The following is a 12,628-nucleotide window of genomic DNA, read 5'->3' as shown; positions in this document are numbered from 1 at the left end:
GGTACTAACAACCCCCCTTTCACATTGTCCTATAAATACCACGGAGTCATTATACCCGCGGACACGATTTCGGAATAACCTCCACTTTTGGTAAGCCCTCGGACTTAGTTAACAATGCCGTGCATGTCCTGCCTTTTCGCGATAACATTTGAGGATGACTGGCTCCCTATGTTCGTTCACAGATATTACTGAATGACCATCTCTGAATAATACTGTTAAATTCGTGCAAGACCATTTTATCATTTGGGTAAGCCCATTCTATATTTTTGTTTTCAATTTGTTGCTAGATTTAATCTAGTCCATTTACATGAATTACCTGCTCCTCGTGTTCTTCCACAGACACCGCGGAGTGATCCCGTGTGATAACCATATTTTTAGACCTTGTGCCATTCTACCTGCCAACTAAGGTAAACTGTGATATATGACAGCGACGCAATTTCCCTATTGAATGATAGTGATAGGACCTATCTTGTCTTAGATTTTGCCACAGTCACCGCCCCCGGGCCGGCTCACCGCTCTATACAACTACTCTAGTGCATGTGGATTATTCTTCCTGGTACTATGACGCTTTTGTCAATTGATCCACACATTGACCCATAGTCCCTACCTATCTCAGATATTTGTCTTTCCTCACATATGAACTACCATATGGAAACGCCAGCTCAGTCTAGCATTTATAAAACGAGTAATAACCTTAATGGTATACTCTCTTTTGTAGTTTTGTGTGCTTTAATTGGTTTTGACTAAACAATATGAGGTATATCCCATTATCAATTAATATAAATCTCCTTTATTTTATATATATCAATTAGGTTGCCTGCCCCGCATTTTGTCCTGATGAAGACCCCACAGCCAGGGCCACCACTAATCTCTGCAAACTTTAGAGGGTCGAAACGTCGACAACAACCTGTTTGGTCGTCAACTTCACGCCAACATTTTTACATTTATTGTATCTTGTGAAGCATGATATGTTTTGATTTATGCATCGAACCAACGGTCTTATGTTTTGTATATAAGAATTAACTCGTCAACACAGTTTTATCAATTGGCTGATTTTACTGTCACTTATTCCTTTCCACCACACCATCCTCACTTGATCACTTCCTCCCTCCCCCCCTGGGGCACTGTACAACCATTTATGATATTGATTAATTGTTCAGTATATTTAGTATACCTAGTCCCATTGTGAATAAAACAATGTGGATGCATTTATTGTCTGTGTAAATATTTTTTGAATTGCTTACATTATTTCACACTCACACTGGGACCCCTCCCTCTCAGTACCTATTGAACCCAGGTCCCAGTGACTATGTTTGGGTAAAACCCCCCTATATACACACATCATGAGACCAGTGCACAACTGACACGTGTTATAGTGGGTGGTGCACCAGACCCCGCCACTGAACTATTATTGATTTGTATGCTATAGCTCTCAGTGGGAGGAATATGCTGGTGGTGCCACTGCTGGGCCGTGAAGCATATTCTGAGTTGCCCTCTCGCCGCCTTTTTCATTGGGGTAACGAAAGTTTAAGGGTCCCCCCTGATGTACAGAGAGGGGCCCCCGCTCCAGATTTTATCCGGAGCGCTCAGACCTGAGTACTGTGCTCCTGAGGTGCATGCAGGGGGGCACATGTTGTGCCCCCCTGGAATTGCGTCCCTGCTCCTGAACGATGTGGCATGCACTCCACACCATGCAGGAACATGCTGCAGGCACAATCACAGCGGCGGGCTGCATGTTAGGCTCTCCAGTGAGCCTAACAGCCCACCGTTGTGAGACCACCGGAGCCCTGCCCGCCCGGCCAGGATTAAACTCCTAATCAGGCGAGCGGGCGCACCATGACTTACGCGGCCCTGCAGTGGACTGCGCAGTGGCAGCGCCGCTGTAGGGGCACCAAAGTTGTAATAAGGCCCATAGTCTTGTCCCTTCGAGAGATCTGGCTCTAAATAACTGATAAAGCACATCGAAGGACAGCATACGTCCAGTCATTTTTTTAACCCTAAAAGTCGACTGTCAACTGGATGGGCAGTAATGCCAGACCACACCAGGGATTACGATATTATAAGTAAGTGTCGATATTTTTGTATTGCAGGTATATCATAACTTGAAAACGCGCCTGTAAGACGAACATTAAATGCAGACATTCAGAACAAGTTGTCTCTTGCTTATTTTTCAATAAAACAAAAAAGATCAGTGTACCTCTGGCCTTCTTTTGATCGTCAGAGTCTACCTTAATATTAACTTTGCTACAATATCCGTGGATACTGCATTTATTGTTGTTGGTTTGTCTGAAAACAAGCATTGGCAAAGTCAATAGGGCTGCCTGACCGTTGGCAAGCAAGCATTTATTAAATGTAGTTATTTATTTATTTGTTAATATATCCAAAACACAAACAAAAAGCACGGGCTTATCAACCCCTGGTACTGAAGGGTATTCCTTTTCTGGCAGCTGTGCACATGTGGTCAGGAAAGATGTTAGCGCTCACAGTGCAAGAGAGCCAGTGGGTGAAGTGGGTTGCTTGTGGCCTTATGCTGTATGCTGTGGTGAGAGAAAACGAAATGTGAATGAAAGTTGAACAGGCCACTAGATGAAGAGTACTGATCTAAAGCCCCTGCAAGAACGTACATACATATGTATTCAATGTTTGCTATGAGTGTTATGACTGATAACCCGTTCATGCTTAGTGATTGACCTATCTGATTGAAGTCTGTCACTGTGGGTAATGAGGCTAAGCATAATGTGCAGCCGAGGAGCTAACAATTCTTAAGATGGCCAACAATTTGGGATGGTCTCATGCATTCTTGTTTCTGTGAAGGAAAGTCTGATATTTGGAATATTTCAAAGCTTGTGAAATGTATTTGGGGTGGGAGGCTGGTTGGGAGGAGGCATGGGAAGATGGAGTCTGTTGTTGATGGCATTGCTCTTATATGATCAAGTCTGTATTCAAATGAGAGGTCTACTTAAAATCCATGCTGAATACACTGGAACTGATGCAGAGAGACAGCAGTTAAATGCACGCACTACTTTTCTTTGAATCTCCTATGTGAAAAAGAGGAAACAAAGCATTCCACAGCAGGGCTTAGCAGGAAGAAATGAGCAATCCCGGGCAGTTACAGGAGATTACAGACACCCCTGAGTTCCTTGGGAAAGGACATTGCAAGAGACATGAAACAACTGTATTACACATCCGAGCAGGGTGCATGCAGTTCAATAGATAATCAAAGGGCTGGCTCCTGTAATTATCGCGGTCCCCCCACCACAGAAATTTAAAGAAAGCTTGTTACTCATCCTTCCCGTTTAATGCTTGGCCTCCTGGCCGTCTTAAGCCTTGATTGTTCTGATGGTGTCTCCATCTTTTCATCTTTTCCCGCAGCTGCTGCTGAGGAACTTCATCCGCATGAAGCGATGTGTGATGGTGATCATCAACGCGGCCTACTACGTGAACAGCTGCTTTGATTGGGATTCACCTCCGAGGAGTCTCGCTGCTTTCGTGGTAGGAGCGCGCTGCACTTATGCGAAGATTATGAATTCATTAAAGGGAAGGGCGCCCTTTCAAGGAACAGTGTTGATCAGGCGGTTCAGTTAAGATCATTAGGCTAATGTGCATATTACTTACTTTTTTACTAGACTCCCTGATCCTAAATTTGCTGCTTGTCTCCTTCAGTAAGTACCAGCTCAAGGAGAGAGCTTGTTAGTAGTGCAGGTTGACTTCCAATCTCGCTGAATAAACTAACTTAGGTTACTCCAGTTTTCCACTTACACATTCCTTGTCTCAGGAGCGACCCGCATTTACCCTCCATTCACCACTGTTGGTAATAAAGAGATATGCTTGTTAAATTGATCTGTTCTGCAACATGGAAGGGTACAATCCTACTCAATGAGCAGATGAAGAGCCCAGCAAAACAATTATGAAAAAGGAAAAGTATGTGAGTGAGCACGTCAGTGATCTTAGGGCTCGATGTACTAACAGGCAGGTTGCACTTAGTTGGAGCAAATTACGGACAAACGTTTTTTGCAACTTGCCTGATATTTTGTGATGCCACTTATGTCCTAATAGATTGGGTCCCAAAATGCATATTCATAGGGGGACGAGGGGTCCCAAAATGCCCTGCTTATATAAATATTAAATAGACAGGTTACTGTTTGAGACCCCTTGCAATTGGCTACTAGCACAAGGATGATAGCAAGGCAGCAGTCCATAATCCCTGTATTCGCATTTCCAAATGAGAATTTTTTCAAACAGCCTGTGTTTCTTGAAGCAAAAGGTGCCCCAGATCACTACCTTTTCCCTAGAGGCCAACGGACACAGGGGTATATTATCAAGGGGTTTTATCTCCGCTTTTTTGGCTTTAAAAGTCAAGAAAGCGGAGATAAAATTATCTCCCTATTACCAAGCTGTCGCTAACACCAGTTAGCGACAGCTAATAGGAGATAGCGACCATCATGGGCCCCACTTTGCATGTCAGTGATATTTATCACTAATGATATGCAAAGTGGGCGTGCCAAGATGTTAGCGACTGGAAACAGTCGCTAACATCGCTATCTCCTATTACCAACTTTTGGAGATATTTGCGCTAAGGGCGAATATCTCCAAAAGCTAACACCTGCCCTGAGCAGTTCTTAGCCATGTTATCCAATGGGAGGTGGATAACATGGCTAAGAGCATTTGCTCGATAATGCATGAATATCGCTGACTTTTCAGCGATATTCATGCATTGCGGGCGTTTTTTATCGCATTTGCGATAAACCTTGCTAATAGCAAGGTTTATCTGCGATAAAAATCGCCGATGTGCGGCGATAATTTTTGTCTCTAAACAAGTTAGAGACAAAAATTATCGCTAGTTGTTGATAATATACCCCACAATTCTTACAAAGTCAGTATGTACAATGGGGACAGCTTTCACTTTGTGAATTAGTTATTGGCTCATTTCAGGTGTTGCTAACATTTAAATGATTTGTGACTGCAACTTATTGCAAATCACAAAAAGGATGCAACATCCCTTTCATGCCCCTGCTTAACTGCGATTTGGAATGAGTTGCAAACCACATTTTGAGATTCTGAAGGGCTTTTCCAAATCACAAAAGGTTATTATTACTTTGTAAAAATATCACTGTGCGGTCCCAATTACTTATATTTAATGAATCAAAGTATTTGGGATCACAAAACGGTTTCGTATATCGGCCCTGAGGGCAGCAGAGCAATGGGCAACCGGGTTCTGATGAGCAAATTAAAGTTTGCATTTATTTGGAAAAGTGGGAAAAGTGGGGCTTTTCATACAGAAGTTACAATCAGATACATCTACTTCCTTCAGGTTGGTGCTGCATTGCATTAGCAATCTTTCACCTCTGTATTTCACCATTCACCAATCTATTAACTTAAACATATTGTGTTGATGAAATCTATCTGTCCATGTGTTGGGCATATGGGTATTAAGGAGCAACAGAAGCCAAAGACGGTGCGAAGAGCTGGAACATGGTGAGCAGGGGTGCTCTTCTCCATTTCTTTTCAAATGTCAAGACATGCCATGTCCATGCTCAACTGGCCTCATTTCTCTTTTACCGTGCGGTGCTCTGCCTTATTCGGTTGCCTTCTGTGCGCCACAGTTTTCTCCTCACTGCAACAGTCGACTTGGTCTTCTGTAACCTGGTTATGCTCATGTTTGTCGCTGTATTTCATCTGTTCCTTGATTGAACAACTGTAAAGGATGTTCCCTCCCCAAAGGTCCGTCCTCCTACATGTCCTCTATAGATATTATTTGACCATACTTAACCTCTGGCTGCGACTTTTAGTGTTGTCCCTCTACGGATGATGGACACATTTGTGTCTTCCTCTCCTGTCATGACTCCCTCCATTCTTATCTGTATGCCGTTCTGCTCTCCAGTCTTGTGTTTCTTCCCAATATATTTTTCGAAATATTCCCAAGACCGAAATTAAATTATCCCTCATTTCCCTCCAATATCCCATCTATGACTCTATCTGTTTCTCTTCTCGCTCGTCCTGTGTGTCCTCGCAACTAGCATATCACATTGAATCTCCCTTTCTCTCAGTCTCTCTGCATTCCTCTTCTCCCTCGCCTAATCATGGTTGTACATGTGGCCTCGAATGATATTAGCACAAGTCCACAATTTATATTTTTCATCAGTTGGTGAGATTTTATGGAGCTGTCCCTAACTGACAATATGACCAAAACAAACCCTGCTTTCAAATCATGCAACATATTTTTTTGTATTATTTTCAATCCTAGCCTCATAGACTGTGCACTAATGGATGACAATTTTGATCAGCCATTGGCTTATTCTGTGTCCTCTGATCTCCAAACGGTGATTGAACCCAATTTTGCATTTCGATTCATGCACACGTTGCAAAAGGGCTCATGGGATTTCCGTTTATAAATCATTCCAGGGACCATATTTCAGAAAGTGCCCCGAGAGCACACCGGGCATGTGCGTGCGCCTTGTGCTTCCAGAGGGTAAATTAGTATTACAGAAGGGGCAGAAGATGCTTGAGTGGCCCCTTCTGTAATACTGATAGCGCTGGCACACATGTTGCACCAGCGCTATCTCGAGAGGACACTCCCTCGTTTGCATGGGGGCATTGCCCCATGCAAATGGGGTTATCAATTTGCCTCTGTGAACGTGCCATAATATGGACGTGGATGCAGAGGCAAACGTGTAATTAAGAGGTGCACGGAAAGGCAGCCCTCTGGAGGGGAGAAAGGAGGTTATATGGATCCCCGGGGGCAGTCACTCACTGCACCCATCTGCATGGGGATCTCTAATCACTCTTCAAAGTGCAGGTGGGTGCCGCCTGCACTGTACAACACTGAGTAGTCTTGAAGCAGCTGCTCTGTATGTCACTTGAATGTGCTTCCGCCAGGGCAGCACAAGTTCTTGGCTGTCATGGGGTCAGTGTATTCTGCATAATAGGGTGTACTTTCCCTGTTTGCGCCTGGTGAACCTGTGTTAAGGTGTGACTGGCACAAACAGGGAAAGTGTGCCCTACCTGCCCACGGTTTAAATGGAGGAGTTCAGACTGTGAAAATAGGTTGCAGAGGACAATGTAAAGCAGGTTTATTAATCCGTTAAACTGCAGGTGTCCATTATCCAAATTCTGCCTGTGAAACCCAGAAGTAAGAGGTAAAACTGTCTGGGGCACAGTGGTGGCTCCTCCGCTGGGGTGTGGGGGCGTTGCCCTACTACTTTCTCGCAGTGCGAGAAGCAGAAACATAAAATGGTAAACCTACTATTTTATGTTTCTGAGACGACTGACCCCGGAGCTCCTGGTAGTGAAACCTTCAAACAGCGCCTCTGTGTGCAAAGGCAGCACTCACTATATTTATTTTATTTATTTATTTGTGGGTTTGTACCGCGCTAGAATCGACTCCCGAAGGAGTATCTCTGCGCCCAACGCAAGTGAGTATACCGGATGGAAGAGCTGGAGTCGATGTAATTACTGAGTCTGGAACAGAAAGGTTTTTAACCGTTTCCTGAACATCATATGGTCCATACATAGCCTAAGAGAGTCAGGAATTTTATTCCAGAGGCAAGGTCCAAGGTAGGATAGAGCTTTACCGCCCTGTCTTGCCTTTTTGACAATAGGGACTTGGAGCAGAGATTGATTACTAGAGCGCAGGATGCGTGCTGGTTTATAAAGGATAAACTTCTTCGCTAAATATAAGGGACCCAGGCCATGGATACCCTTATGGACTGTACAGCAGGTCTTGAACTTAATACGTTGGCGAATCGGTAACCAGTGTAGTTTGTCCAGCAGAGGGCGGGATGGAGATCTGGGTGGGGCATTCAGGACCAACCTTGCAGCAGTATTTTGCACCACCTGAAGCCTACTCAGTGCACCATCATTTGCTGATATCAGCAGCCCATTGCAATAGTCCAAACAACTGAGCCCCAAAGCCTGGACCAGCGTTTTCCTAGTTGTATCTGGAAGAAGAGGGAACACTTTACGTAGAAGCCCAATTACGTGAAAGCAGGACCCAACTGTCTGATTTATGTGGTCTTTTAAAGATAGGTCACGGTCCAGCCGCACACCCAAGTTCTTTACCACCTATTTAGGGCTGGGACGGGGCCTAACTCTGGGGGCCACCAATCTGGGGCCCACAGCATTGTGGCTTCCCCGAAGAGCATGACCTCCGTTTTGCCTACATTACACTGTAGGAAGTTCTGGGCCATCCACTGAGAGACCGCCTTCATGCCTTCTGAAAAGGACTATACCCTTGATGTGCAACCCCGCGCATGACGTACCCCCATTCTCTGCACAGGCCGTGCTTGCATAGCCATTCATGGATCAGCACAGCCCACACCAGCAGAGCTCTGTGCTGTCTGCAGCCTCCTGAGATTTAGAACTGGTCCCACTATGCACAGTCTCTGCATAGTCATCCTCATTCATGCAGCGCTAAACTCACTTCACAGATTCCCTTTCTCTGAATGGCTCCCTCTCGGCTGGGCAAGCACTGTGTACAGCCCTCCGCCCCCGGTAGCTCTCTCTATCTTTACACTCTCTACCATCTCGTACAGTGCCCCCCTTTCTACAGAGCCAAGCTGTGTGCACATCTCTGCTCGACTCTCAGAACAGCTGTGCAGGGATGCCCCCTGCACCCACCCACAGCACAGCCACTAACTCACAGGGCACCAGCAGTACACGCCTCCACTCTCCGGTCAGCCTGGCGATTTACAATCATTCTCTGACTGCGCAATTCCCCAGGTTCTGTGCGCACCTTGCCCTGCACTACCATCGCCCCACTCTCTGCACAGTAACACGCTCCCAGAACAGCCTCCTTCTCTGCACAGCCGCCACTCTCTGCACATACCTCCGATCCACTCACCCACCCCAGATTTGCCTAGTCACTCTCTGATCACCGCCCCACACTTCACAGCTAAGTGAAGCCCTCCACCTGCAGCACAACCCACCACTCTCTTCACAGCTCAGAGAAGCCCACCACCTGCAGCACAACCCCCACACTCTTCACAGCTCTGCGACGCCCTCCACCTGCAGCACAACCCACCACTCTGCATAGCCATCTACCACCTGCACAGCTCACATCAATGCACAGCACTGACAGCGTCAGATCCCTAATTTCACTGCTCAGCCCTCTGCGTTCTACCCATCTCTGAACTATCTTCCCAAGCCCCTGCTCTCTACCCAACCCTTAACTCTCTGCGCAGCCCTCAGCGTTCTACCCATCTTTCAGCTATGTGTACAGCTCTCTACTCTCTTCTCACTGAAATTCTCATGAAAATTGGCAGTAATGACAGGAAGTTGTGCTTCGGAGGACGTGGCAGCATATCGAAGAGTGCCATTAGCACGTGAGTGTCTTTGGCATCCATGAAGTGTGGAGACTCATTTTGCAGCATTGTCTAGCTACTCCCAGAGATGTGTTCGCCAAGCCACCTCTTTCTCAAATTTGCTTGAAAATACATCATTTGCCTACTTTTTTCTGAATATTCTTAGGGGAGAACCCCCCCCCCCAACCACCGGTAGGTGGTTCGGGATCGCTCGCAACGCTTGCTCGCAGCAGTGCTGTATTTACGCCTCACCATTTTCAAATGTGACCAGCTGACTCTGTTGGGTCAAAATCATAACCATATGGAAATTGTATTTACCCTCTGGGTAGTTTACCACCTGATCATTCCTACAGACAAATAATGAAGATATAAACCTCTAAGATAACGAGACAGTCACTCTTGAAACACCAAACAGACTGTCCAAATGGCAGAGTAGCTAAAGTCTGCCTTTTTGAATGAGAAGTGAGGCAAATGCCTTAGGAATGGAGAAGTTTTCTCTGTTCCAATCTGTGACATATCTCCCCAAAGTAACACAAGACATCCAGACTACTGCCTAATCACCCCCTGGTAAAGGAATACGGAATAGTTTATATTTTCAAGTTGCCCCCTGTTAGACCTGGCATCTTTGGCGTGGTTTCCCCTATCTTTTTGCCTCTACCTCCTGTATTTTTGATGCTGTGCTGGATTTCGTTTCTGCTGGTTTAGATGCTTTGGACACTCTGCCGCTGCTGATCAGTGCCAGAGTGTAAGTGCTCCCTGTGTAAATTGTTATTCTGATTGGATATACATGTTTGGCATATTTGTATCACCATGAAGTCCCTAGTAAAGTGCACTGGGTGTGCCAGGGCTGGTGATGGCAAATGCTACTAGTGGGCCTGCAGCACTGATTGTGCCACCCACAGGAGTAGCCCTAAAATAATGTCTCAGGCCTGACACTGCAGTGCCTGTATGCAGTTTAGAACTGCCATGTCCTCCTGGTCAGTGTCCCCACTGACCAAGCCTAACTCTTCCCTTTTTGTGCAAATCAGTCACCCCTATGGAAGGCCCAAGGTACCCCCCTGGGCAGGGTGCAGTGTATGTAAAAGGTAGAGCATGTACTAGTGCAGGTGACATGCTCTGGTAGTGAATGGCAGCCATTTTCGTTTTTCACTACTGTAAGGCTATCTTGCTCCATAGGTTAACATGGGGGATGCTGGCTACAGTGGTTAACAGCATTTCTTCCCATAGGAACAAGATAGGACATAAGTATCTAGTATCCCTGAACTCAGAATTTAATAACACATCTTTTGAGAAAGGTTGTTTTTAAATCCTGTGTTTGAGAACAGCACTTTTAGAAAGTTGCTGTTCTCTTGTCTGACCCTTCTGTGTGCCTGGGCCTGTTTGTGTATTGACTGTCTGGTTTGAGAGTGACAGGGGCTGGGGGATTCCCCAGGAGGCTGGATGAGTCAGCACTAGGCTGAATGGCTGCATTTGCAACTGGAGTGGTGGGAGGAGTTAGCACCTGGGCTGAATAGGGCTGTGCCTGCCTTCCACAATGCTGGCTCCACCCCCCTGCTGGGCGGCTGAGGACCCTGCCCCTCACTCTGAAAGGAAAGATGCAGCCAGCAAAACAAAGTACTCAGGAACCACCCAGAACTGGTTCAGACCGGGCTCAGGGCCCACATGCACAGAGAGAACAAAGACTTTAGGGGTATAGGTACAGGACCCCTGACAGCAGAAAATTAGATCATCCTGGAATCAAGAAGGAACCTCTGCCAAGGAGAAAGCTGACTCTGAAGAAGGAAGACTGTCCTGCTGTTGCTCTGCTGGACTGACCTGCTGTTGCTTTGCTGCCAAGGAGAGGGGAAGGACTTTGCTTTGTGCTGTGTCCCCTTGCTTGAAGGAATCTCCAAGGGCCTGAGAAGAGCTGGCTCCCTGTTTTGAAGTCCCAGGAATAAAAGGACTTCACCCCCAGCTTCCCTGAACTCTGCTGAGAGAGTTATGTCCTTCCTAGAGTGCTTGATCCAGTTGTGGGGCCTCTGGAAGTTGTACCTGAGCTGGGAAGCTTGAAACTAAGCTTGAGTGACTTTTGAACTTGAAAAGTGTCGCATCGCTCGCTTGCGGAGCGCATCCCCGACAGTGCGAGAAGTTTCCCGCCGCTACGGAGGTCGAGATCGTCGCAGCGCCTGACGCCGCTGCCAGAGACGTCGCTTCCTTCGTTTGCGGGACGCACCAGACCGGTGCGGGAGAATCGAACATCGCTGTGAGTATCGTCGCAGAGCCTGTCGTCGCTGGGTGAGAACGCCGCACCGCTTGCTTGCGGACGGCATCACGTCGCTGCGAGCATCGTCGCAGAACCATCGCATCGAGGAGCTGCGAGAGAGAGGATCACCGCTGGACCGCGCATCGTCGCCCCGGAGATCGTCGCAGCCCCAACGAGATCGTCGCATCGTGCCTTTGCGAGAACAGACTTCCTACGGAACCTACGCACCGGAATCCATACAAGCGGCCTTCCTCCCCATACAGACCGGATTCGTCGCAACACGCCCGCTGCTGCAGCGGGGCTGTCGCAAACGCCTCCCCAGGGTCTCAGGAGCAACGCATCGCTTGTTTTCCACTGCACCAGCTTCTGCTTTTGGAACTTTGTTGCAACAAAAAGGTACTGTGAGTAAACGTGACGCAACTGTGAACTTTTCACGCATCAGTAGAGAATTCTATCGCAACGTAGAGAATTCTATCGCAACCTTAAGAACTCTTTTTGAAACCATATTCTTGAACTGTGTATGTTGGATTTTTGTCGTTTTGGTCTTGTGTAGTTTAGATTAAAAATACCTTTATTTTTCTAAACTGTTGTGGAGTCAGTTTGTGGTGTTTTCACTGTGTTACTGTGAGTGTTGGTACAAATACTTTACGCATTGCCTCTGGTTAGCCTAGGCTGCTCGTGCCAAGCTACCTAGAGGGTGAGCAGGGGTTATCTCAGAGGATTATCTCCTTGCCCTGACTAGAAGCAAGGGTCCCTATTTGGACAGTGGTACCTACCTCTGCCAACTAGAGACCCCCAGATCTAACACCCCCCTATGAACATGATGCTACTTCTTTCAGCAACATATAGTGCTGTTTTCTGCTCCCCACAGTAATATTTTGTTGAGCATGTCCTAACTGAAACAAGCACTGGTATAACATATAGGCCCGGCTTTCTGTTAGAGCAAGTGCTTAGTAATATTTGGGTGCCTTTGCCTATGTTCCCCTTTACGGTAAAAAACTACAATGGAGCAACATCTTGGGCTACAGCAATATGGAAGCTCTTATAAGGGAACTTTGCTGAATAGACTGCATTAACGGAATCAAGC

At 46.6% G+C, this 12,628-nt stretch overlaps 1 protein-coding gene across 3 annotated transcripts in view; it reads left to right on the top strand.

Annotated features, from left to right (window-relative positions):
- The window catches only part of MCTP1 (multiple C2 and transmembrane domain containing 1), a 2,466,151-nt gene that overhangs the window by 1,945,238 nt on the left and 508,285 nt on the right, over positions 1-12,628 (top strand). For all 3 annotated transcript variants that reach the window (XM_078675397.1, XM_078675396.1, XM_078675394.1), the window contains one exon: positions 3,373-3,492. In XM_078675397.1, the coding sequence (XP_078531523.1) occupies positions 3,373-3,492 (120 nt within the window). The remainder of the gene's footprint in view (positions 1-3,372; positions 3,493-12,628) is intronic.

The sequence above is a fragment of the Lissotriton helveticus genome, chromosome 2_1, assembly GCF_964261635.1.
Source record: "Lissotriton helveticus chromosome 2_1, aLisHel1.1, whole genome shotgun sequence".
NCBI lineage: Eukaryota > Metazoa > Chordata > Amphibia > Caudata > Salamandridae > Lissotriton > Lissotriton helveticus.
This window is presented reverse-complemented; position numbering and strand designations above follow the sequence as displayed.